General features: G+C 51.0%; 1 protein-coding gene across 1 annotated transcript; it reads right to left on the bottom strand.

The window, feature by feature from the left end:
* Nucleotides 1-2,481: 2,481 nt before the first annotated feature.
* On the bottom strand, nt 2,482-26,662 carry TSKS (testis specific serine kinase substrate). Its single transcript, XM_032264511.1, has 11 exons — nt 26,493-26,662; nt 25,259-25,487; nt 9,380-9,475; nt 9,100-9,183; nt 8,132-8,215; nt 7,229-7,521; nt 6,070-6,264; nt 5,116-5,289; nt 4,261-4,396; nt 2,790-2,914; nt 2,482-2,661 (listed from the first exon to the last, which is right to left on the bottom strand). The coding sequence occupies exons 1-11, from the start codon at nt 26,660-26,662 to the stop codon at nt 2,505-2,507; spliced, it is 1,743 nt and encodes a 580-aa protein (XP_032120402.1). The 3' UTR covers nt 2,482-2,504.
* Between the last annotated feature and the right edge of the window lie 569 nt (nt 26,663-27,231).

Below are 27,231 nucleotides of genomic sequence, written 5' to 3'. Positions count from 1 at the left end.
ATGACATGTCTCCACCATTGTAGTGTCATCCAGAGTCATTTCACGGCCCTAAAAATCCTCTGTGCTCCACCTGTTCATCCCTCCCTCCCAATCTCTGGCAAACACTGCCTTCTGGTTTGAGACGGTCTCACACCGACTTCCAGGCTGGAGTGCAGTGGTGCTCCACCTCTCAATTCAAGCGATTCTCCTGCCTCAGCTGCCCAAGTAGCTAGAATTACAGGTGCCTGCCACCACACCTAGCTAATTTTTGTGTTTTTAGTAGCGACAGGGTTTTGCCATGTTGGCCAGGCTGTTTCGAACTCCTGGCCTCAAGTTGTCCACTTACTTGGCCTCCTAAAGTGCTGGGATCACAGGCGTGAGCCACCACGCCTGGCTGCAAACATGAATCTTTATACTGTCTCCAGAGTTTTGCCTTTTCCACAATGTCCTACAGTTGGAATCATACAGTATGGATGTGTAGTTATTATATATCATACATAGGTTTTTGTCCATGGTTCCTGGTTCATACCTCCCATATCCCTTTTTTTTTTTTTTTTTTTTTTGAGACGGAGTTTCGCTCTTGTTACCCAGGCTGGAGTGCAATGGCGCGATCTCGGCTCACCGCAACCTCCGCCTCCTGGGTTCAGGCAATTCTCCTGCCTCAGCCTCCTGAGTAGCTGGGATTACAGACACGTGCCACCATGCCCAGCTAAGTTTTTGTAGTTTTTAGTAGAGACGGGGTTTCACCATGTTGACCAGGATGGTCTCGATCTGTTGACCTCGTGATCCACCCGCCTCGGCCTCCCAAAGTGCTGGGATTACAGGCTTGAGCCACCGCGCCCGGCCCCATATCCCTTGTTACAGTCTTTTTTTTCGTTTGAGAAGGGAGTTTTGCTCTGTCACCCAGACTAGAGTGTAGTGGTACAATCTTGGCCCACTACAACCTCTGACTCCTGAGTTCAAGCGATTCTCCTGCCTCAGCCTCCCAAGTAGCTGGGATCACAGGCTTGTTGCCACCACGCTAATTTTTTTTTTTTTTTTTTTTTTGAGACAGAGTCTCGCTCAGGTGCCAGGCTGGAGTGCAGTGGCTTGATCTCAGCTCACTGCAACCTCTGCCTCCCAGGTTCAAGCAATTCTCCTGCCTCAGCCTCCTGAGTAGCTCGGACTGCGGGCACGTGCCACCATGCCCAGCTAATTTTTGTATTTTTTTTAGTAGAGATAGGGTTTCATCATGTTGGCCAGGATGGTCTCAATTTCTTGACATTGTGACCCGCCCGCCTCAACCTGCCAAAGTGCTGAGATTATAGGTGTGAGCCACAGAGACTGGCCACATTTTTGTATTTTTTTTTTTTTTTTTTTTTTTTTAGTAGAGAAAGGGTTTGACCATGTTGGCCAGGTTGTTCTCAAACTCCTGGTCTCAGGTGATCTATTCGCCTTGGCCTCCCAAAATGCTGGGATTACAGGCGTGAGTCACTGTGCCTGGCCCTGGCTGACACCTTGACTCTAACTTCATGGCGGGTCTGCACCAGGACCAATCAGCTAACCGCTCCTGGGGTTATCGGATTGGTCAGAAGTATTTCTGATTTTCAGAAGTTGAGATATGTTTGTTACCTTAAGCAACTAACTTACGGGGTATTTTTAAACAACAATAGACAAAATGTTGGTTAGACAGACCCAAACGACACCACAGAACCTTGTGCTTGCTGAGAATTAAATCACAGTCACCCGGGTGCGGTGGTTCACACCTGTAACCCTGGCACTTTGGGAGGTCAAGGTGGGCAGACTGCCTGCGCTCAGGACTTTTACACCACCCTGGGCAACACGGTGAAATGCTGTTTCTACTGAAAATACAAAAAATTAGCTAGGCGTTTAAAAGTCATGTGTTTGGGCCTGGGCATGGTGGCTCATGCCTGTAATCCCAGCACTTTGGGAGGCCAAGGCGGGTGGATCATGTCAAGAGATCGAGACCTCCCTGGCCAACACGGTGAAACCCCGTTTCTCCTAAAAATACAAAAAAATTAGCCGGGTGTCGTGGCACGCGCCTCTGGTCCCAGCTACTCAGGCGGCTATGGTGGAAGAATCGCTTGAACCCAGGAGGCGGAGGTTGCAGTGAGCCGAGATTGTGCCACTGCCCTCTAGCCTGATGACAGAGCAAGACTCCATCTCAAAAAAAAAAAAAAAAAAAAAAAAAAAATCATGTGTTTGGAGAAATTATTTTAAAAAATTAAAAAAAAAAAAAAAGAAAATTAGCCAGGTGTGTTGGTGCATGAATGTAGTCCCAGCTACTCGGGAGGCCGATGCAGGAGAATTCCTTAAACCCAGGATGCAGAGGTTGCAGTGAGCTGAGATCATGCCACTGCACTCCAGCCTGGGTGACAGAACGAGAATCTACTCCAAAAAGAGTAATAAAATTTTTTTATTAAATAAATCACAGTGGGCATAGAGGTAGTACATGGCGTGTGGGCAGTTCACTAGTCCTCTGGTGCCAAAAAGGAGACGGAATTCATGCCAGCATGAGGGGTCATTTATTGTTCGGGGGCTGGGCCCCCATGTTTCGGGGGGGTTCCCGCACTGCTGCCTCCCCCCATGGTTCCCGTGGACCCCTCAAGTGGCAGGTTGCTGAGTTGATCATGGAGCGAGCACATCTTCAAGTGTAGATAGTCCAGAGTGGCCATCTTCTCCCTGTCATGACGGTCAGTGGGGAGGTGATGCTGGCATGGCTGGGTGCAGGGGTGTTGGAGCGGAAGGAGAGGTCAGGCCCTTTCCCGCAGATCTCACCCTCCTCCCACGCCCTCAGCCTCCTTCCTCACTCCGGCTTCATCTTGTCTGTCAGCAGCAGGTTCTTGGCTCGCATGGCCTCGTCTTGGGCCAGCCGAAGGGTGGAGCTCAGGGCCTCTGCTCTGACGTGTTTGGCTAAGGCCTGGCGCTCCAGCTCCTGGGGAGAGGAGCGTAGGCGCAACTGGGCTTGCTGGACTAGGCTGGGGGTGGAGGGGGAGCTGGATTGTGGAGGGCAAAGGGTTGGGTTTCCTGGGGCCCACATTTCTCCCAGAGTTTCCCATCATGCCTTGAGCATGAGACTGACCCCAGCATCCCACAGTGCACTGGTCTCCAGATTCTGTTGTGGACTAAACCTGTGTCTGTCCTATTGTCTGTCCCTAACCTATGTCCCAGCAAGCACTAAATCAGTGTCTATCATCTGTCTTCTAAGCTCATGAACTATCCTACATTTGATACGGGTATGTGCCCCAGTATCCTACCACATGGTGACCTTCTACATCCCATAATTTAGAAGAGCCCACATCTCCCTATCTATTAGACCAGCACCTTTCACACAAAAGTCCTGGCTGGGTGCCGTGGCTCACACCTGTAATCCCAGCATTTTGGGAGGCTGAGGTAGGTGGATCACTTAAGGTCAGGAGTTCAAGACCAGCCTGGCCAACAGGGTGAAACCCTGTCTCTACTAAAAGTACAAATATTAGACGGGCGTGGTAGTGTACACCTGTAATCCCTGCTACTCAGGAGGCTGAGGCAGGAGAATCACTTGAACCTGGGAGGTGGAGGTTGTAGTGAGCCAAGACGGCACCAGTACACTCCAGCCTGGGTGACAGAGTGAGACTCAAAAACAAACCAGTTCTTAGCGTCCTGGTTCTCTATGTCCCACTGCACCAAGCCCATGTCCTCTCATGTATTAGTCCTATAGCTCAGCCACATCAATGTCCCACAGTGCCTCACTTGTCCGTCTCGCCCACTACAACAGAATTTCACAGTTCATTAGGTCAACATCCCATAATACAGTGCACTGGGGCTCAGGTTCCACCAACCACTGGGCCGAGTGTGTTGTGCAGTGCCCATTTCCCGCAACACATCAGCTAACCGGCACTACAGTCACTGGGTTCTGGCTCCCCTCTATATATCTGACCCCGTGATCTCTTACAAGGCACTATCTCTCCAAAAGCTTAGAGAAAATCAGACCTATGTTCCATGAAGCTTTAGACTGGTGCCTGTCTCGTGTCCCACAATGTACTAGATCCAATGTCCCATCATGCTTTGGGCTCAAGTCCATCTTCCAAGGTTTCATGATTGGCCTGTGACTCACTCATCACCAAACTGCTTGCCTGTTTCCCCATGCATTAGGGCCAAGTCCTCCCCCAGTGCCTGCTGCTCCCAGCTCAGCCCTTCCCTTCCTGCCACACACCAGCAGTACCCTTGAGTCTGGGGCTCCCCTCCCCTTGCCCGGACAGAACAGTAAAATGGGACATGGTGACCCATATTCCCTGGTACCAGAATCTTCTTGTGTAGCCTCTGACAGCTGGGACAGGCAGGAGCCAGGCCCCTCTGCTTCACCTCGTCCACTAGCGGGGTCAACGCGCGGTCCAGCAGCTGCTGCAGGGACTCCGTGGACAACTGCGACCCCTGGCTGGGGGAGGGGTGGTCACCAGATAAAGAGGCCCAGTACCAACTTCAGAACGCCCCAAGCTCACCTGCGCAGCCTCCATTTGGCCCCTTTTCCACGATGCACCCTATGCAACCTTCCCAGCATGCACTGGGAAGTTTGCATCGTAGGATGCTACAATGCACCAGCTGTCCCTTGGTTTCCATGGTGCTCTGGGGATCACTATTCCATTTTTTTTTTTTTAGATGGAGTCTTGCTCTGTCTCTAGGCTGGGGTGCAGTGGCGCAATCTCCGCTCACTGCAACCTCCGCCTCCTGAGTTCAAGCGATTCTCCTGCCCCAGCCGCCTGAGTAGCTAGGATTGCAAGCACATGCCGCCACACCCAGCTAATTTTTGTATTTTTAGTAGAGACTTTCACCATGTTGGCCAGGCTGATGTGGAACTCCTGATCCCAAGTGATCTGCCTGTTTTGGCCTCCCAAAGTGCTGGGATTACAGGTGTGAGCCAGTACACCCTGTACCAAATTTCTCTTGAGTTCCACAAGGCACTGATTTTACCTCGCAGAGAGGGAAGAAATGAGGCTTCCATAGTGCAGCAGGACTGGCTGGTCCTACGATGCACTGGGATGCCTCGTCTCCCACAATGAACAACGCCCCACCCTTCACTAAGGCCCCATCTCTTTCCATATCTCCTTTAATGTTCTATCCACATAAGGCTCCCAGAGGCAGGCCCAGCCCTGTTACCTGGCACAGCGGGCACAGTTGCCTTGGTGGGAACGATCCAGGTTCATGGAGAGGTCAGGCCCTCTTCGAGAGTTCTGAAATTGTCGCCCGAACTCCTCCAGAATGGGTTTCAGTGGGCCCAGCCCCTCCAGTTCGCTCCTCAGTGAAGCCACAGACACTGCTGACCGCTCCACCCTGGGCATGAGTAACCAGTGCGGCCAGGTCGCCTCTTGAGTGGTATAGCCCCAGCAAGACTCCACCCATTGTTAGCTCTCCACTTGTGTCTGTGGAGACTCTGGTCTGGAATCCTCCACTCTGCCCTCCCCTGTTTGCTCTGACTGGTCTCATTTTTTGTGTTTTATTTTATGTATTCACTATTTTGAGACAGGGTCTGGCTCTGTTGCCAAGCTGGAGTGCAGTGGCACCGTCATAGCTCTCTGAAGCCTTGAACTCCTGAGCTAAAGTGATCATTCCTGCCTCAGCCTCCTGAGTGGCTAGGACTACCAGGGTGCCACACCACACCATTCCCAGCTAATTTTTAAACTGTTTGTAGAGATGGGGGGGGGGGTCTCTGCTATGTTTCCCAGGCTGGTCTTGAACTCCTAGCCTCAAGTTATCCGCTGCCTCACCTCGGCCTTCCAAAGTGCTGGGATTATAGGCATGAGCCACCACTGGGCCACATTTAGCAGCTTACTGTTTGGAATGCCCCTCCTAGTTCTCTAATTGGCTTTCCCAGATCCCACTTGGCCCCACCCTTTGCCCTTTTAAGGTGTAGCCCACACCCCTTTTCAAATTGATTCCACCCGTCGGGCCTTATTAGGGCTGATGCAACCCTTCCTGCTCTATAACTGGCGTTTCCCCATGTCGGTATCTGCTCCGGAATGCCTCGCCATAGCTGATTGGCCTACCCCTTTCCCTCAAGGCCCCGCCCTCGGGTTGAGATCGCGCTGCCCTTTCGGTCTTCCTGGTCCTTACATGGTGCACAGCTCATCCGCCCGACCTCGCAGCTCCTGCAAGCCTCGCGCCGTCTGCGCCTGCTCGCGCTGTGCTCGTTCCCACTGGCCTAGGAAGCCGTCGACCCTGACGCCCAGGCCCCCGAGCAGCCGCAGGGCCTCCTGCACCGCCCCTTCCTCCTGACGCCACCGGGCGGTCAGCGAGGACACCTCTCTCCTGGAGGGGCAGAGGGAGGGAATGGGTCGGAGCTAGGCTTGAACAGGCTGCCACTTGTCCCCACGAGATAGATGGGACAGGACTCACCTATCTCGCCCCACTGAGACCACGCCTGTGGCTGCAGACTCACCCAGGTCTCCATATTTTCTTGCAACCTCCATTTGGTGAAATCTGGTCGTGTCCTCCAGTGCCCCCCTGTATCCCCTTCCTTTATTGGCCATCCTGGCCTTCCCTGGGCAGGTCCCCAGCCTCTACCCGGGCTCCTCCACACTGCCCCCCCAAGGCACTGCCCACCACACTCTGCCCCACTTGGTGCCTCCAGGACCACTCCGAAGCCCCGCCAACCCAAGTTTCACCAGGCCTAGACCTGCCTCCCAGCAGCCCAGAACTAAAAAATTCATTATTCCAACAGTCCCTTGCTCAGGTCATTGCCCTCGGGGTACTCCCTCCTCTGCTGTTGGAGACCCCAGCCTTGTCGCCCACCAGCTAAGATCTTTGAAGCTCCTCCCCTGTGTCCCCGCCTGCCGCAGGTCCTGAAGACTCCGCCCATGTCCCCACCCACCTCAGCCAATCGAGGCTCCACCCATTCCCCGCCCACCGCAGCTCCTGAGACTCCGCCCATGTCTCCACCCACCTGTTCTTAGAGGCTCCACCCATGTCTCCACTCACCTAACTTCCTCGAGGCTCCACCCATGTCCCCACCCACCTCAGCTCCTTCAGGCTCCACCCATGTCCCCGCCCACCTCAGCTCCTCGAGGGCCCACCAATGTCCCCGCCCACCTCAGCTCCTCGAGGCTCCACGCATGTCCCCGCCCACCTCAGCTCCTCGAGGCTCCACCCACGTCCCCGCCCACCTCAGTTCCTCATGCTCCACCCATGTCCCCACCCATCTCAGCTCCTCGAGGCTCTATCCCTGAGTCCCCGCCACCTAGTTTTCGAGGCCCCGCCCCTAGGTGCCGCCCACCTCAGCTCCTCGAGGCCGGTGAACACCTTCTGCAATTCCTGCTCGCTCACGTGGGGGCCCTCCCCTGCCCGAGGCCCCATTCCCCAGCCTCCCGGGACCAAGCCGCGTGGCCGCGAGGGTTCGTGAGGACTTCCCGGCGGGCCGGGGCAGCCCTGCGGCGTGGCGGCGGGGCCCAGGCAGTTCCTGGAGAGGACAGCCTCTGCCTTCTGCTTCTGCTCCGGCTCCTGCAGCTCGGCCTCCTGCCGTCGTGGCGTCTCATCCTGCAGATGCTGCTGGAGGTAGCGCAGCTTCTCCTGGGCGGTAAGGGAGGACGGGGTCACAGCGTCCAGCCGCTTTCCTCCTGCAACCACCTCCACCCCCAAATCCACTCCAGTGCTCCCCGAGATTGGAAGTAGACGCCTGTGGGGACAGGATGTTGGGAAGTCCGGCTTTCTGTCATTAGGGAGGGGAGGCACCATTTGAGGGCCAGCTGGACTCCAATTCCCAGTAACCTCCCACAGCCTGCCTCCAGGTACCCACCGAGCCCTCCATGCCTCCAGGGGTCAAATACCAGTCCCAGCCACTTAGCAAGAACAACTGAAGCTTTCTCAGTATTTTGTTGGAAAATGAGTGGGAATGTGGACAGAACAGGCCTTCTCACTTGAAGTCCAGCTCGAGTCTCTCTTTCTGGGACCTGAACGGGACTGCAGGGTGTTGGAGTCCCCCCCCACATCTGGGTGTTGGAGCCTCATTTGCATCCCTCTTATTAGTGGGTTCTAAAGATGACCATGTGCACAAAGGGGCGGTGTGGCGGTGGTATCCGGGCAGGGAGTTCCACCTAAAAGTGTATCTCAAGTTTCTTGTGTGTCTGACCTTCTCCCACAAATCCTGGGACTGCCCCCCCAACCCCGCCCCAGCCCTTACCTCCAGCAGGGCAGAATTCTGCTTCAAGACATTGGTTTTGATTTCAGCATCTTCCACAGACCGGGTCACCATCCAGCAGTTCTCCTGGGTCAGACACCAGGGCGAGGGCCCTGCCTTCCCATTTCAGCTCTGCCTCCCTTCCCTTAGCCTGCCTATTTCCATTCAGGCTCCAGGCCTCCCAGCCCCTCAATACACGATACATTCACCCATTTCCTCGGCTAAAGGGATGGCTTCCTCCCACCTCTCATGGGTCCCATTCCTACCCTCTTCCCTTTTTTTTTTTTTTTTTTTTTTCCCTTGAGAGTGAGTCTCTATTGCCCAGGCTGGAGGGCAATGGTGCAATCTTGGCTCACTGCAACCTCTGCCTCCCTGGTTCAAGTGATTCTGCCTCAGCCTCCCCAGTAGCTGGGATTACAGGCGCCCGCCACCGGCCCACACCCGGTAATTTTTGTATTTTCAATAGAGACAGGGTTTTACTATGTTGGCCAGGCTAGTCTCAATCTCCTCACCTCAAGTGACCCACCCACCTCAGCCTCCCAAAGTGCCAGGATTACAGGTGTGAGCCACTGCACCCGCCCTCCTCCCTTCTTTCTCCCGCCCTCTTTTTTTTTTTTTTTTTTTTGAGACAGAGTTTCACTCTTGTTACCCAGGCTGGAGTGCAATGGCGCGATCTCGGCTCACCGCAACCTCTGCCTCCCGGGTTCAGGCAATTCTCCTGCCTCAGCCTCCCAAGCAGCTGCGACTACAGGCACGCGCCACCATGCCCAGCTAATTTTTTGTATTTTTAGTAGAGACGGGGTTTCACCATGTTGACCAGGATGGTCTCGATCTCTTGACCTCGTGATCCACCCGCCTCGGCCTCCCAAAGTGCTGGGATTACAGGCTTGAGCCACCGCGCCCGGCCTCTCCCGCCCTCTTCTTAATCCCATTCCCCTCTCCCTACCCACTCCTGTGTCCCAGTGGCTCACCTTGAGTTGAATGCAATACCCTTCCAACTCTTCTGCCTCTTGCCGCCTTCTCTCCAGATTCTCGCTCAGCACAGAACACTTACTCTGGAGCATAGAAGGAGGGGAGTTAGCCAAGGGCACGAGGGGACAGCCCATGGGAAAGAAGATCCGGGCCTGGGAAGGTTCCTCTCCTTTCTGAGCCTCAAGCTCCCTAACTGAGCTATGGGTGCTGGAGGCAGGCTCCAAGAAGGGAATTTGGCCCTCGAGGAAGAGCGGGTGTTGGACATAGGGGTCCTCACACCTGCAGGGTCTGCACGTGCTGGTTAACCCGAGTGGTCTTTTCCTTCAAGCTGGTGATGGAGTCTTTGGCACGGACCAATCCACTGTTGACCCCACTCTGGGGAAGAATGGGAGACAAGTGAGTTAGTGGGTGTGTGGGGGCAAGCCCCAATCCCAAGAAAAATTCCGGAATTGGGAGGCTGTGTTTACACCTTGATTTTGCCCTGGAATGGCTGTGTGACTAGGAGTCAAGAGCTGCACCTCTGATTCTTAGCATTCCTGTGCAGTGAACCCAGGGGGTAAACTACCTTTCTTTATGGTGCCCTGGGAGAAAAATAGGCAGGATCCAGGAGGGAATAGGGGATGGAAGTGGGGTGCTCAGACGTGGGGGAAGAAGGAGGGACTCAATTAAACACTGAGTTAAGTCACCTTGGGTGCTAGGTACAGGGGCTCACTTTTGTAATCTCAGCACTTTGGAAGGCCGAGGTCGGTGGATCACTTGACGTCAGGAGTTCAAGACCAGCCTGGCCAACATAGTGAAACCCTATCTCTACTAAAAATACAAAAGTTAGCAGAGCATGGTGGTGCATGCCTTTAATTCCAGCTACTTGGGAGGCTGAGGCAGGAGAATTGCTTGAACCTGGGACGCAGAGGTTGCAGTGAGCTGATATTGCACCACTGCATTCCAACCTGGGCGACAGAGCAAGTCTCCATCTAAAAAAAAAAGTCCTTGGGTCCACAGCATAAAAAGATAAACTGTGAAAACACATGCTCTACCTTTCTCTCCAGGAACTGGTTAATTACAAAGGAAGCCACCTTTCAGATATGAGCACTTGCTATCCACCAGGCCAAGTACCTGTCTTCTCTTTTATTCTTCACAAGCATACTTCTTGAGGTTATTTGGCCCATTTTACAAGTGAGACAAATGGGTCGCAGAAACGGGATGTCCGTTGTCTTCCCAGGTCCACAGTACATTAGGTGACCTCATCAGAATTTAGATTCAGAACCCTTGTTTTAAATAATGACACCATGTGGCCTCTGATCATCATTACTTGATATCACATAAAATGTTTTGTGACTCCTGCCAATCTGTGGTTCACGAGGGATGCATGTGGTAGGATCCATTCTCCCAGCTTGGACAGATATAGAAGCCTTAGCCTGGCACATGGCTGCCCAACCAGAGACTACATTTCCCAGGATCCCTTACAGCTAGGTGTGGCCATGTGACTCAGTTCTGGCCAATGGAATGTGAGTGGAAATAATGTCAATTTATTTTGGGGGCTGGTGGGGGGGTCTCTCGCTATTACCCTGGCTGGTGTGGAGTGGTGCTATCATTGCTCACCAACTCGGGCTCAGCCTCCCAACTAGCTAGGACTATAGGTGCTTGCTACCAGGCATGGTAGCAAAATTTTAAATTTTTTGATATAGATGGGGGTCTCCCTATGTTACCCAAGCTGGCCTCAAATTCCTGGGCTCAAGTGATCCTTTTTTTTTTTTTTTTTTTTTTTTTTGTTAATAGAGATGGGGTTTCACCATGTTGGCCAGGCTGGTCTCAAACTCCTGACCTCAGGTGATCTGCCCCTCTCAGCCTCCCAAAGTGCTGGGTTTATAGGCGTGAGCCACTGTGCCCAACCTCAAGTGATCCTTTTGTGTCAGCCTCCAAAAGTATTGGTCTTACAGGCATGAGCCACTGCATCCAGCCTCCTTTTTCTTTCTTCCTTTTTTTTTTTTTTTTTTTAAGACAGGGTTTCACCATGTTGGTCAGGCTGGTCTTGAACTCCCAATCTCAGTGATCCGCCTGCCTTGGCCTCGAAAGTGCTTGGATTACAGGCGTGAGCCACCACGCCCGGCCTCTTTTTTTTCTATTTTTTTACTGTAGCCTAGATTGTTACTTGGATTATGCAGAATTATAGTCAATTTCTGAGTCATCCCTTAAAGGAAAGGTATGCAAACTTTCTGTTTTTCTCTCATTTCACTGGAACGCACAATTGAGGGCTGCTTTGGACCAGCAGATAGAGGACACAAGGAGACAGAAGGAGCCTGGGTCCTTCACACTTGAGCCACCATACTCCATTCCAACCACCTGTGAAGACTTTCAGGGTGAGATATTACATCTTCTGTGTTGTTCAAGCTGTGTTATTTTGTGCCTTTTTGTTACAGTAGTCAGATGTATAACTTCACTATCATTGACTTTTTTTTTTTGAGACCAAGTCTCACTCTGTCGCCCAGGCTGGAGTGCAGCAGCGTGATCTCGGCTCACTACAACCTCTGCCTCCCGGGTTCAAGCGATTCTCCTGCCTGAGCCTCCCAAGTAGCTGGGACTACAGGCGTGTGCCACCACGCCTGGCTAATGTTTTTAAAATTTTTAGTAGAGCCGGGCGCGGTGGCTCAGGCCTGTAATCCCAGCACTTTGGGAGGCCGAGGCGGGTGGATCACGAGGTCAAGAGATCGAGACCATCCTGGTCAACATGGTGAAACCCCATCTCTACTAAAAATACAAAACATTAGCTGGGCATGGTGGTGCGTGCCTGTAATCCCAGCTACTCAGGAGGTTGAGGCAGGAGAATTGCCTGAACCCAGGAGGCGGAGGTTGCGGTGAGCCGAGATCACGCCATTGCACTCCAGCCTGGCTAACAAGAGCTAAACTCCATCTCAAAAAAAAAAAAAAAAAAAAAAAATTTTTTTAATAGAGATGGGGTTTCACCATGTTGGTCAGGCTGGTCTTGAACCCCCGACCTCAGGTGATCCTCCCGCCTTGGCCTCCAAAGTGCTTGGATTACAGGCATGAGCCACCACACCGGGCCTATTGAGCCTTTTATGTGCAAAAAAAAAAAAAAAAAAAAAAGCCCAATTCTCTTGGTTTCTCTAGCGGTTGCTGAATACACAGAGAGAGAGAACAAGTTTCTTCCCTTGTAAGATGGGGCAGCAGCCCATTTCTTACGTGATTGCTCTGGGGAACAAGTATGATAAGAAATATTGTATCCATAATTGGAGCACTTTGGGAGGCCAAGGTGGGCAGATCACGTGAGGTCAGGAGTTTGACACCAGCCTGACCAACATGGAGAAACCCTGTCTCTACTAAAAATACCAAAAAAAAAAAAAAAAAAATTAGCTGGGCGAGGTGGCACATACCTATAATCCCAGTTACTTGGGAGACTGGGGCAGAAGAATTGCTTCAACCTGGGAGGTGGAGGTTGCAGTGAGCCGAGAGGGCACCACTGCACTCCAACCTGGGTGACAAAATGACACTCCATCTCAAAAGGGGAAAAAAAAGTAATTCCCAGTGTTGGAGGCAGGGCCTGGTGGGAGGTGTTTGGATCATACTGGTGGATCTTTCATTAATGGCTTAGGGCTATCCCCTTGGTGATGAGTGAGCTTTTAAGTTCATGGCAGAGCTGATGTTTAAAAGTGTGTGGCAGCCGGGTGTGGTGGCTCATGCCTGTAATCCCAGAATTTTGGTAGGCCAAAGTGGGTGGATTACCTGAGGTCAGTAGTTCAAGACGAGCCTGGTGAAACCCCATCTCTACTAAAAACACAAAAAGTAGCCAGGCGTGGTGGCGCACATGCCTGTGATCCCAGCACTTTGGGAGGCCAAGGCAGGTGAATCACCCGAGGTCATGTTGGCTTGGCCAACATGGTAAAACTCGTGTCTACTACAAATGCAAAAATTAGCCAGGCGTGGTGGTGTGTGCCTGTGGTCCCAGCTACTCAGGAGGCTGAGGCAGGAGAACTGCTTGAACCTGGGAGGCGGAGGTTGCACTGAGCCAAGATTGTGCCACGGCACTCCAGCGTGGGCGACTGAGTGAAACTCCGTCTCAAAAACAAAAACAAAAAACTGCGTGGCACCTCCTTGCACCCACTCTTGCCAGGTGATATGCTGGCTCCATCAACTTCTGCTGTGAGGCCCTGACCAGGAGCTGAGCAGATGTTGGCACCATGCTTACCAGACAGCCTGTAGAACCATGAGCCAATTAAGCGTCTTTTCTTTACACCCAGCCTCAGGAATACCCAGCCTTGAGTATTCCTTTGTGGCAGTGCAAGAATCGAGTAACACAGAGTGGGAGAGGGAATATTTGTTTAAAAAAAAAAAAAATTACGAGCCGGACGCAGTGGTTCATGCCTGTAATCTCAGCGCTTTGGGAGGCCGAGGTGGGCGGATCACAAGGTCAAGAGATCAAGACCAGCCTGGCCGACGTGGTGAAACCCCGTCTCTACTAAAAATATAAAAATTAGCTGGTTGTGGTGGTATGTGCCTGTAGTCCCAGCTACCTGGCAGGCTGAGGCTGGAGAATTGTTTGAACCTGGGAGGCGAAGGTTGCAGTAAGCCAAGATCATGCCCCCACACTCCAGCCTGATGCCTGGTGACAGAGCAAGACTCTGTCTCAAAAAAAAAAAAAAAATTACACTTGATTTCAAAGTTGCTATTGCCTGAGGCAATGGATAACAGTTGGGGGTAAACAGTAAGAAAGAAAAAATCTTTTAAAAAAAAAATACAAAAAATAAAAAAGAAAAAAAGAAGAAAAAAAAAAGAAAGAAAAAATCTTAAAAGGAAAATCTGATGGAGATGTCTGTAGAAGCCTTGGAATGGTCCAGCAAATTCCTGGGAAGGTAGAAAGCCATTGGCCTGTGTAGGGTTGTGTACATGGGAAAGTTCTGAGAAGGCCCCAAGCATTTCTCCCTGGCTGACCTTGAAGCTCTGTGCGAGCTGCAGGGGCCGGAAGGGAAGGCCAAGGCAGAGTTGTGAATTGTCTGCGTGTAAAAACTCCAGATTTCGTTGTTGTTCCAGTTTAAGGAAATCTGTCTCCAATCGTTAGCTAACCACTAAAATCAGAGAACAGAGACCTCAGCGGCCAAACATGACAAAGAACACAGATATTACAGAAATAGTTCAGAGAAGTCTCTTTTTAAAAATGCAACTACAGGCCAGGTGCAATAGCTCACACCTGTAATTCCAACAATTTGGGAGGCTGAGGTGGGAGGATTGCTTGAGCCCAGAAGTTCAAGACGAGCCTGTGCAACATAGTGAGACCTAATCCCTCAAAAAATAATAATAAAGGCCGGGCGCGGTGGCTCACGCCTGTAATCCCAGCACTTCTGGAGGCCGAGGTGGGCAAATCACCTGAAGTCAGGAGTTCAAGACCAGACTGGCCAACATGGTGAAACCCCGTCTCTACTAAAAATACAAAAATTAGCTGGGCATGGTGGCTCATGCCTGTAATCCCAGCTACTTGGGAGACCGAGGCAGGAGAATTGCTTGAACTGGGACCCGAGAGGCAGAGGTTGCAGTGAGCTGAGATCACGCCACTGCACTCCAGCCTGGGCTACAGAGCAAGAATCCATCTCAAAAAAAAAAGATAATAGCTGGGGGGGTGGTGCATGCCTCTAGTCCTAGTTACTCTGGAGGCTGAGGCTGCAGGATGGCTTGAGGCCAGGAGTTCGGGGCTGTAGTGAGCTATGCTGATCAGGTGTCCACACTCATTTCGGCATCAATATGGTGACCTTCTGGGAACGGGGGACCACCAGGCTGCCTAAGGAGGGGTGAACGGGCCCAGGTCAGAAACAGAGCGGGCCAAAATTCCTGTGCTGATCAGTAGTGGGATCATGCCTATGAATAGCCACTGCACTCCAGCCTGGGCAACATCGCAAGACCCCATCTCTAAAATAATAATACTACTACTAATAATAAAGGCAGGGCACAGTGGCTCACGCCTGTAATCCCAGCACTTTGGGAGGACAAGGCGGATGGATCATGAGGTCAGGAGTTCAAGACCAGCCTGGCCAAGATGATGAAACCCCATCTCTACTAAAAATCCAAAAATTAGCCAGGCATGGTGGTGCACACCTATAATCTCAGTTACTAGGGAGGCTGAGGCAGGAAAATTGGTTGTACCTGGGACGCGGCAGTTTCAGTGAGCCAAGATCATGCCACTGCACTGGAGTGTGGGTGACAGAATGAGACTCCATCTCGAAAGGAAGACAGAGAGAAAGAGAAAGAAAGAAAGAAAGAAGGAGAAGAAAGAAAGAGAAGGAAGGAGGGAGGGAGGGCGGGCGGGCGGGCAGGCAGGCCTGTTTCCAACAAAATAGTTATAAGGTGTGCAAAGAAACAAAAACTATGGCCCATACAATTGAGGGCAAACAATCAATCAGGAGAAACTATTCCGGAGTCGGGTGGCAGGGGCAGATTTGGACTTACTAGGCAAAGACTTTAAAGCAGCTTTTTTTTTTTTTTTTTTTTTTTTTGAGACGGAGTTTCGCTCTTGTTACCCAGGCTGGAGTGCAATGGCACGATCTCGGCTCACTGCAACATCCGCCTCCTGGGTTCAGGCAATTCTCCTGCCTGAACCTCCTGAGTAGCTGGGATTACAGGCACGTGCCACCATGCCCAGCTAATGTTTTGTATTTTTAGTAGAGACGGGGTTTCACCATGTTGACCAGGATGGTCTCGATCTCTTGACCTCGTGATCCACCCGCCTCGGCCTCGCAAAGTTCTGGGATTACAGGCATGAGCCACCGTGCCTGGCGTCTTTTTTTTTTTTTTTTTTTTTAGGAAACCATTCCTAAATATCTAAAGGAAAATGAGAGAATAATGTCTCACCAAATAGGGCATATACTAAAGAGATAAAAATTATTAGAAGAAACCAAATGGAAATTCTAGGGTTGAGAAGTGCAATAACTGAAGTGAAAAATGGACCAGAGGGAGCTCAGTAGCAGAATAATGACTCAGTGAACTTGAACTTGGCTCAATTTTGATGATCAAGCCTGAGAAACATAAAAACAAACCAAAGGGGCCGGGCACGGTGGCTCACGCCTGTAATCCCAGCACTTTGGGAGGCTGAGGTGGGTGGATCATGAGGTCGAGAGATCGAGACCATCCTGGTCAACATGGTGAAACCCTGTCTCTAATAAACATACAAAACATTAGCTGGGCATGGTGGCACGTGCCTGTAATCCCAGCTACTCAAGAGACTGAGGCAGGAAAATCGCTTAAACCTAGGAGGCGGGCCGGGCGCGGTGGCTCAAGCCTGTAATCCCAGCACTTTGGGAGGCCGAGGCGGGTGGATCACGAGGTCAAGAGATTGAGACCATCCCGGTCAACATGGTGAAACCCCGTCTCTACTAAAAATACAAAAAATAAGCTGGGCATGGTGGTGTGTGCCTGTAATCCCAGCTACTCAGGAGGTTGAGGCAGGAGAATTGCCTGAACCCAGGAGGCGGAGGTTGCGGTGAGCCGAGATCGCGCCATTGTACTCCAGCCTGGGTAACAAGAGCAAAACTCCGTCTCAAAAAAAAAAAAAGAAAGAAAAACAAACCAAAGGATAACGAGGAATGAATACAGCCTCAGAGACCTGTGGGTCTGGGAGTCCCAGAAGGAGAGAAAGGGGGAGAAAGAATATTCGAAGAAATAATGGCTGAAAACTTCCAAAACTTAATGATTTGAGCATTAATCCACACATCCAAGAAGACACATGAACTCCAGATAGGCTCCAGGGACCTGGCACAGTGGCTCACTGCTATAATCCCAGGACTTTGGGAGGCTCAGGAGGGAGTGTTGCTTGAGACCAAGGGCTCAAGACCAGCCGGGCCACTGTAGCAAGACCCTGTCTCTTAAAAAACAATAAGAAGGCTGGACATGTGGCTCACACCTGTATTCCCAGTACTTTGGGAGGTCAAGGTGGGAGGATCACTTGAGCCTAGGAGTTTGAGACCATCCTGGAAAACAAAGACCCCCATCTCTAAAAAGAGAAACGAAAGTTAAAACATTTTAAAAATAGGATAAAGTGGCCAGAAATGGTGGCTCACCACCTGTAATCCCAGCACTTTGGGAAACCAAGGCAGGCAGATCACTTGAGGCCAGGAGTTCGAGACCAGCCTGGCCAACATGGCATAACACTGTCTCTATTATTACTACAAAAACTATCCAGGCATGGTGGTGCACACCAGTAATCCCAGCTACTCAGTAGGCTGCAGCACAAGAATCGCTTGAAGTCAGGAGGCAGAAGCTGCAGTGAGCCAAGATCACGCCACTGAAACTGTGTCTCAAAAAATAAATAAATAAAATAAGGCTGGGCCTGGTGGCTCATGCCTGTAATCCCAGCAGTTTGGGAGGCCAACGTGGGCAGATCACAAGGTCAGGAGTTCAAAACCAGCCTGACCAATATGGTGAAACCCTGTCTCTACTAAAAATATAAAAAATTGGCCAGGTGTGGTGGCAGGCACCTGTCATCCCAGCTACTCGGGAGGCTGAGGCAGAGAATTGCTTGAACCTGGGAGGCGGAGGTTGCAGTGAGCCGAGATCACACCACTGCACTCCAGCCTGGGTGACAGAGCAAGACTCCATCTCAAAAAATATATATAATGGATACAACAGAGAGAGAATTAACAAGGAAATGGAAGAGTTGAAGTCTATAAACCAATCAGACCCAACTGACATCCAAAGGACATTCTACCCAACAGCTGCAGAATGCACAATCTTCCCAAGGGCACAGGAAACATTCTATGGCATAAACCGTGTTTTAAGCCACAATGCAAATTTCTATACATGTAAAAGGACTGAAATAAAATTCACATAAAATATATTTTCTGACCTCAGTGACCTCAGTAGAACGCTATTAGAAATCAGTATCAGGCCGGGCGTGGTGGCTCAAGCCTGTAATCCCAGCACTTTGGGAGGCCGAGGCGGGTGGATCACGAGGTCAAGAGATCGAGACCATCCTGGTCAACATGGTGAAACCCCGTCTCTACCAAAAATACAAAAAATTAGCTGGGCATGGTGGTGCGTGCCTGTAATCCCAGCTACTCAGGAGGCTGAGGCAGGAGAATTGCCTGAACCCAGGAGGCGGAGGTTGCGGTGAGCCGAGATCGCGCCATTGCACTCCAGCCTGGGAAACATGAGTAAAACTCCGTCTCAAAAAAAAAAAAAAAAAAAAAAAAAAAAAAAAAAGAAATCAGTATCAGAAAGAAATGTGGGAAGCACACAAAATGTGAAAAGTAAACAATACACTCAAAAAAACAATGGGGCCAGGCATAGTGGCTCACCCCTGTACTTGCAGCAGTTTGGGAGGCCGACTTGGGAGGATCACTTGAAACCAGGATTTCAAGGCCAGCCTGGTTTGGGCTCATAGTGAGACCTCATCTCTACAAAAAAAAAAAAAAAAAAAAATTAATCACTTGGGCAATGTGGCACACGCCTTTAGTCCCAGCTTCTCAGGAGGTTAAAGCGGTATAATAATTTGAGCCCAAGAGGTTGAGAGGCTGCAGTGAGCTGTAATCATGCCACTGCACTCCAGCCTGGGTGACAGAGGAACACTGTCTGAAAAAGTTTAGAAAACCCAGTAGGTCAAAGAAAAATCACAAAGGAAATTATAAGGTTGTCAGGGATGAAGAAAAATGAAAACACAGCATACCAGAATGTAAGTGACAGAGTGAAAACAACGCTTTAAGGTAAATGTATAGCTGTAAACACATTAAAAAAGAAGAAAGATCTCAAAATCAATATCTTAATGTCCCACCTTAAGAAAATAGAAGCCGGGCGCGGTGGCTCAAGCCTGTAATCCCAGCACTTTGGGAGGCCGAGGCGGGTGGATCACGAGGTCAAGAGATCGAGACCATCCTGGTCAACATGGTGAAACCCCGTCTCTACTAAAAATACAAAACATTATCTGGGCATGGTGGCGCGTGCCTGTAATCCCAGCTACTCAGGAGGCTGAGGCAGGAGAATCGCCTGAACCCAGGAGGCGAAGGTTGTGGTGAGCCGAGATCGTGCCATTGCACTCCAGCCTGGGTAACAAGAGCGAAACTCCATCTCAAAAAAAAAAAAAAAAAAAAGAAAATAGAAAAAGAGTAAACCAAATCCAAAACTAACAGAAGGAAATGATAAATATTAGAGCAGAAGGAAAATGAAATAGAGAATGTGAAAATAATAAAAATCCACAAAACCAAAGTTGGTTTATTAAATAGATCAACAAAATTGACAAATCTTTATCTAGAGTGACCAAGAAAAAAGACTCCAATTACAAAAGTCAAGAGTGAAAAAGGAGACATTACTACCAACTGTACAGAAATAAAAATGATTATAAGGGAAGACTATGAACAATTGTATGCCAACAAATCAGATAATCTAGATAAAATGGAAAGACGTCTGGAAGCACACAGACTATCAAAACTGACTCAAGGCCTAGAAAGTCTGAAAAGACCCATAACAAGTAAAGAGTCTGAATTAGTAAAAATAAGTTTTAAAACTTCCAACAAAGAAAAGCCTAGCACCAGATGAGTTTAGCAGTCAATCCTATTAATCATTAAAAAAAAAAAAAAAAAAGAATTGGCCAGGCGATGTGGTTCACACCTATAATCCCAGCACTTTGGGAGGCTGAGGTGGGCAGATCACAAGATCAGGAATTTGAGACCAGCCTAGCCAATATGGTGAAACCCCATCTCTACCAAAAATACGAAACTTAAGAGTGGTGGCACACACTTGTAGTCCCAGCTACTTGGGAGGCTGAGGCAGAAGAACTGCTTGAACTACAGAGGTGGAGGTTGCAGTGAGCTGAGATTGTGTCACCACACTCCAGCCTGAGTGACAGAACAAGACTCCATCTCAAAAAAAAAAAAAAAAAAGAATTGGCAATCCATTTCAAAGTCTACCAAAAAATAGGAGTAGTTTCTAACTCAGGAAATATTTGACAGTATTTCCCTGATACCAAACAAAGATATCACAAGAAAAGAAAACCACAGACAAACATCCTTTATGCATATAGTCGCAAAAATCCTCAACAAAATACTAGCAAACCAAATCCAGCAGCATGTAAAAAGGATTATACATCGTGACCAAGTGGGAATGATCCCAGGAATGCAAGGTTGGTTCAACATACTAAAATCAATCAATGACTGGGTGTGGTGGCTCATGCCTGTATTCCCAACAATTTAAGAGTCTGAGACAGGAGGATCATTTTAGACCAGGAATTCTAGACCAGCCAGGTCAATGTAGTGAGACTCCATCTCTACAAAAAAATTGAAAAATTATCTGGGTGCAGTGGCATGTACTTGTGGTCTCCGCTCCTTGGGAGGTTGAGGCTGCAGTGAACTATGATGGCACCACTGCACTCCAACCTGGGCAACAGAACAAGACTCTGTCTCTAAAAATAAACAAATGTTACATATCATATTAATAGAATAAAAGGGAAAACGACATGATCATGTCAGTAGATAAAAAGCTTTTGACAAGATATAACACATGCTCATGAAAAAAACCCTCAACAAACTAGAAAGGAACTTCCTCATCCCAATAAAGGGCAGCTACAAAAATCGCACAAAATGTGATGGTTTAAAATGTGTCCATAAATTCTTTGACATTCCTTTAAAATGTAGAGCCTTATTTGCCTCACTTGAGTATGAGCTGGACTTAGTGACTCACACCCAGAAAATAGAATAAGACAGGCTGGGCATGGTGGCTCATGCTTGTAATCCCAGCACTTTGGGAGGCCGAGGTGAGTGAATCATATGAGGTCAGGAGTTCACGACCAGCCTGGCCAACATGGAGAAACCCTGTCTCTACAAAAATTACAAAAACTAGCTGGGAATGGTGGTGCATGCCTGTAATGCCAGCTACCCAGGAGGCTGAGGTGGGACAATTTCTTGAACCCGGGAGGCAGAGGTTGCAGTAAGCCGAGATCATACCACCGCAGTCCAGCCTGGGTGACAGAGTGAGACTCTGTCTCAAAAATAAAAACTAAAAACAAAATAGAATAAAGTAGAATCCATGATATGTGAGGTAAGAGACTGCTTCATGAGAGGAACGTTTCTTTTTTCTTTTTTTTTCAGACGGAGTCTTTGCTCTGTTGCCCAGGCTGGAGTGCAATGGCGTGGTCTTGCCTCACTGCAACCTGAGTAGCTGAGAGTACAGGCGCCTGCCACCACGCCCCACTCATTTTTGTATTTTTAGTAGACATGGGGTTTCACCATATTGGCCAGGCTGGTCTTGAACTCCTGGCCTCAAGTGATCCACCCACTTCAGCCTCCCAAAAGTACTGGGATGGCCAGGCTCGGTGGTTCACGCCTGTACTCCCAGCACTTTGGGAGGTGGAGGTGGGCAGATCTCCCGAGGTCGGGAGTTCGAGACCAGTCTGACCAACATGCAGAAATCCTGTCTCTACTGAAATAGAAAATTAACCAGGTGTGGTGGGAAATATCTGTAATCCCAGCTACTCGGGAGGTAGCTAGATTTGGTTTGCTAGAGGTTGCAGTGAGCCAAGATTGCGCCACTGCACTCCAGCTTGGGAACAAGAGCAAAACTCCGTCTCTCAAAAAAAAAAAAAAAAAAAATGTGCTCGGACTACAGGCGTGAGCCACCGTTCCCAGCCCTGGCTCATCTCTTCTTCCATCTCTGAGTCTCCATCTCTCTCACACTGGACCCATCTCTTCCTCCCCCCAGAGCCTCTGTCCCTCAACCCTCTGAAAGTCTTTCCTTCTCTCTCTGGGCCTCTGTTCTGCTCTCTCTGAGTCTCTCTCCTAATCTCTCTGGGTCTCTGTCCCTTTCTCTCTCTCTCTCTCTCTGGGTCTCTGTCCCCCTCTCCTGGGTCTCCATCCCCTCTCTCTGGGTCTCTGTCCGCCTATTTCTGGGTCTCTGTCCTCCTCTCTTGGTCTCTGTCCCACTCCGTCTCTGGGTCTCCGTCCCCTCTCTCTGGGTCTCTCCACCTGTCCTCGCCTTCTTTCTGGGTGCAGCTCGGGTACTGGGTGCTGGTTCCCGCTCCTGCGGCCCCCTCGCCTCTCCAGCATGCACCCAAGGTCAGTACTTTTTCCATTCCACAGAGGAGGAACTTGAAGCCCCTGAGAGGCTGGCAGTCCCCTGCAGCCCCACATCGAGCTGGCGGCTGTGCCAGACCTCAATCCTGGCTGCCTGGGGCACTTTCTCTGGCTTCACGATCCACTGGGGGATGTGACTCAGAAATAGCTCTGGTGGGAGGCAGACGGCTGCAAGTGCTGCCCGGGAGACACTCCCTGAGATGGGGGGAGAGCTCTGCTGTCTCGGGGAGGAGGTGTCTCCCAGGCATCCTTCCCAGACCCGACTCCGCCCTCTTCTCTTCCCTGCAGCTCCTCCTCCTTCCCTGGACCCTTGCCCAGCCTCCTCTCCTGACTCAGTGTCTCCCCTTCAAACATGCCCCGCTCAGCCCAGGGGAGTCCTGGGGAGAGAAAGCTATTGCATTAGTGACAAGAGCAGCACCTTCTTATCCTATCCTGGTCCCGCTCCTTACGAGCTCGCCAACCTTGATCTTGCGGAGGTTACTACACTGCTGTCTACCTTAGTGGGGTATTTTTTTTTCCTGAGATGGAGTTTCGTTCTTGTCGCCCAGGCTGGAGTACAATGGCACTGTCTCGCCTCAGGGCAACCTCCACCTCCTGGGTTCAAGCGATTCTCCTGCCTCAGCCTCCCAAGTGGCTGGGATTACAGGCACACGCCACCACACCCAGCTAATTTTCTGTATTTTTAGTAGAGATGGGGTTTCACTATATTGGCCAGGCTGGTCTTAAACTCCTGACCTCAGGCGATCTGCCTGCCTTGACTTCCCAAAGTTCTGGGATTACAGCTGTGAGCCACCGTGCTGGGTCCTTAGCTGGTTTTTTTAGAGGCAGGGACTCTAGGGTTTCGCTCTGTTGCCCAGGCTGGAGCGCAGTGATGTAATCACAGCTCACTGCAGCCTCCAATTCCTGGGGTCAAGCCATCCTCCTGCCTCAGCCTCCTGAGTCGCTGGGACTACAGGCCTGCACTGCTGGACCGCTTCAGTCCCTTTTCTGTTTCTAACTGCGTTAACGATACCAGTTCCCTTACAGAACTTTAAAGAGAGAAAAACAAGTTTCCCACCATAAGGGATGCAGCACAGCACTTGGCTGGAGCTCAGTAAATGGAACGGAGCCAAAATCCTGAGTTGTTCCTCTCTCCCTCCTGAACCCACGCTGGCTCCCCACTGCTGTCAGGAAAATGCCCATGTCACTCAGTTTGTGTGGCCCGTGCCCTCCCCTTCCACCAGCCTCTCTCTCACATACCACACACCAGCTGCAGGGACCACATTGAAGCTACCTGTCCTATTCTGGGCTAGTTTCAGTTCCTGTCCCTCTGCACATGCTGTTCCTGGGAGCTGGGACACGTTTCCCTGTCTTCCGTCTGGGGACTACTTTACTTACCTTCAAGATCCAGCTTGTGGCCATGTGAAGTGGCTCACGCCTGTAATCCCAGCACTTTGGGAGGCCGAGGTGGGTGGACCACCTGGGGTCGGGAGTTCAAGACCAGCCTGACCAACATGGCGAAACCCCATCTCTACTAAAATACAAAAATTAGCCAGCCGTGGTGATGTGCCTTTAGTCCCAGCTACTTGGGAGGCTGAGGTAGGAGAATCACTTGAACCTGGGAGGCGGAGTTTGCAGTGAGACAAGATCACGCTACTGCAATCCAGATTGGTCACAGAGTGAGACTCTCTCTCAAAAAAGAAATAAATAAAAAGAGATATTTGTTAAAAAGAATAAATGTGGCTGGGCACAACGGCTCACACCTGTAATCCCAGCACTTTGGGAGGCTGAGGCCTGAGAATCGCTTGAATCCAGGAGTTCAAGACCAGACTGGTCAACATTGCGAGACCCTGTCTCTATAAAAACATTTAAAAAAAAATTTTGCCAGGTGTGTGCCTGTGGTCCCAGCTACTGAGGTCTGAGATAGGAGGATCCTTGGAGCCCAGGAGCTGGAGGCTGCAGGGAGCTGTAATCGCACCACTGCACTCCAGCCTGGGAGACAGAGCAAGACCCTGACTCAAAAATAGTTCTAATGAAACTAAACAGCATTAAGATCATGGCTGGTGGCTCATGCCTGTAATATCAGCACTTTGGGAGGCCGACAGGGTGGATCACAAGGTCAGGAGTTCCAGACCAGCCTGGCCAAGATGGTGAAACCCTGTCTCTACTAAAAATACAAAAATTAGCCATGCACGGTGGTGGGCACCTGTAATCCCAGCTACTCGGGAGGCTGAGGCAGGAGAATCACTTGAACCCGGGAGATGGAGGTTGCAGTGAGCCAAGACTGTGCCATTGGACTCCAGCCGGGAGGACAGAGTAAGACTCTGTCTCAAAAAAAAAAAAAATGAAGGCCGTTGTTAGTGTAGTTCTCAGTATCTCAGTATCTGGTGGAGCCATTTCAGGCCTGGCCCAGGGGAAACCAGGTGGGGTGAGGAGCAGAGATTCTGGGAGTTAAAGGACCAAGCTGTAACCCTCTATACTTTTGCCAGAAATTCCCTAAAGCTCTCTAAATCTTGCTCACCTCTCAGTTTTGTCCCAGATTCTTAGGTGACTCCATCAGAGAACTCCTATTCATTCGCTAAAGTCAGGTTGCAACACATCCTCCTCCAGGAAGCTTTCCATGATACCCCCAGCCTGGCTTGAGGGCCTCTTCTCCTCTATTACAGAATTTCTTACCCTAGTCTGTGTCTATTGTCCCCCGCCAGACGGGGAGCTCCCCAAGTGCAGGGTTACGGCTGGTTCCTGAGCCCGGCCTCATTGGGGACATTTGGGAGTGACTATATGAACTAAAAGACCTACACCCAGGCCAGGCGCGGTGGTTCATGCCTGTAACCCCAGGATGTGGGAGGCTGAGGTGGGAGGATCCCTTGAGCCCAGGAGTTTGAGACCGTCCTGGGCAACACGAGGAGACTGTCTCTGGAAAAAAAAAAAAAGACCAACTCCCAGATTCATGGATGGCTGTCAGCAAAGGAGGAGGCAGATCCTTGTTAGTTCCTCTGGGTCTCAAAAAGTGACCAGAACGTTCTCATTCCAAATCCAAAACACCCTGTCCCGTCCTAAGTATTTGCTACCAGCACCTGGAGGACCTCGGTCTTCCCCAGAGGGTGGTGTCGGGGGCCCTCACCAGGATTTCCGAGATGTCTGGGTCATCTGGAACCCAGGGCAGGGTGGGGGAGGCAGGGGGCCCGGCCAGTGCGAGTTGGCCGCTGAGGTCTTCCACTGTTGAGTCTGTCCCCGAGGAGTCGGTGGGCTCCATGGCAGCCAGATTGAGCAGTGACACATTGGTGCAGGCTGACGACCGTTTGAGGTTCAGGCACCAGTGCATGGGCTGGTGGGACATCGGGGGCTCCACCCTGCCGAGGAGAAACAGGCAGAAAGGTCAAGACGCAGCCCCTGGTGGTCTGGCCCCTCCTGCCTTCCTTTCTGCATAGCTCATCCCCTGTGACTCCAACGTCACTGCTACCTGTTTCTCCCTTCTCTGTCCCTGCTGCCTACTTTCTTCTCCTCCCTGATAACTACTTTCTTTCTTTCTTTTTTTTGAGATGGAGTCTCGATCTGTCGCCCAGGCTGGAGTGCAGTGGTGCACTTGGCTCCCTGCAACCTCCGCCTCCCAGGTTCCAGTGATTCTCCTGCCTCAGCCTCCCGAGTAGCTGGGATTACAGGCATGCACCACCACGCCCAGCTAATTTTCTATTTTTAGTAGAGACAGGGGTTTCTGCATATTGGTCATGCTGGTCTTGAACTCCTGACCTCAGGCGATCTGCCCGTCTTGGCCTCCCAAAGTGCTGGGATTACAGTGTGAGCTGCCGCCCAGGCTAGAGTGCAGCGGTGCTGTCTTTGGCTCACTGAAACCTCCGCCTCTTGGGTTCAAGTGGTTCTCCTGCCTTAGCCTTCTGAGTAGCTGGGATTACAGGCAGGTGCCACCACACCCCACTAATTTTTGTATTTTTAGTAGAGAGAGGGTTTCACTACGTTGGCCAGGATGGTCTGGATCTCTTGACCTTGTGAATGGCCTGCCTCGGCCTCCCAAAGTGCTCGGATTACAGGCGTGAGCCACCACGCCCGGCCCCACTGCCTACTTTCTTCTCCCTTCTCCTTCCCGGCTGCGTTTCTTCATTCACTAGCCTCCCTTCTTCCCTCCCCGCTGGCTTTTTCTTCCTTCCATTCATCCCCACTACCTTCCTCTTCCTCTCTACCTCCCTGCTGCTTTTTGTCTCTTTCACTGCTGTCCTGTTTCCTGACCCCCACCCGCTGGCTTTTCCCCCTCCCCTTCCTCCAGCACCCACAGTGGGACTCCTGCTCTGTTGGAGGCAGTGCTGGGCGTTAGAACCATCCCCGGCAGGGTGCGACAAACCCACCCGTGGAACGACACGGCCTTCTTTTTCTTGGGGATCCCCTTGCCCGGGCTGGTAACCCCCCGGGGAGCCTCAGGGACTAGCTGGGAGCAGCTCTCGACCCCCGCGGGGGTGTCCCCAGCCTCATGGATCTCTTTGGACTGCCAGATCGTCTTCACCACCACGCTCGCCATGGCGTGGGGGTCTGGCTCCCAGGGGCTCCTTCCTCTCAGACTTCCCACCTACTCTAACCACAGACCCTCAGGGTCCACTGTCCTCTCAGCCTGTCTCACAAAGGACCCAACCACTGGGCCCCCATGGGGGGGGCACGGGGGAGAGGTGCTGGCCCAGGTCATCCCCCCAGTGTTCTCAGTGGAATCCTCCTGTTCAGGATTCCAGTTCTATGCCCAACGTGACACCCCCCACCAACAGTCTTCAGAGCACCAGGCTCCAGCGAATGGACTCATGCTAGTTTGTAACTTGCAATGGGTTGGCCCACGGATTCTTGGGAGAAGACCAACTTCCCTCTCCCTGAGACTAAGCTTGGGGTCGCCCAGCCCCATGCACTTGTACTTGATTCTTCATGTAGCATCCTGGATTTGATGCTTGCCTGGGGTCTGGGAGACTGCGGTGGAAGAGGACTGAGATCCAGACGCTGACCTGGAAAGTCTCATATTCTATGGGGCGCTGGGGTCGGGGAGGAGGCAATGTACAGGTAGATCAACAAGAGAAAGCTAGGTGCGGTGGGCCTAGGGCTCGGGGT

The sequence above is a fragment of the Sapajus apella genome, unplaced genomic scaffold (genome assembly GCF_009761245.1).
Source record: "Sapajus apella isolate SASKATOON/1434 unplaced genomic scaffold, GSC_monkey_1.0 scaffold144, whole genome shotgun sequence".
Taxonomy (NCBI): Eukaryota; Metazoa; Chordata; class Mammalia; order Primates; family Cebidae; genus Sapajus; species Sapajus apella.
The sequence above is the reverse complement of the archived record's forward strand: the minus strand, read 5'-3'. Positions and strand labels throughout refer to the sequence as shown.

What these genes read in the sequence shown, in the direction of transcription:
- TSKS (XM_032264511.1), bottom strand. Translation starts at nt 26,662, where the DNA reads ATGGCGAGCGTGGTGGTGAAGACGATCTGGCAGTCCAAAGAGATCCAT. An exon ending in GGTATTGCATTCAACTCAAG is followed by an intron (nt 8,216 to 9,099) that starts GTGAGCCACTGG and finishes TGTCTGACCCAG; the next exon opens with GAGAACTGCTGGATGGTGAC. An exon ending in AACTGTGCCCGCTGTGCCAG is followed by an intron (nt 4,397 to 5,115) that starts GTAACAGGGCTG and finishes CCCCTCCCCCAG; the next exon opens with CCAGGGGTCGCAGTTGTCCA.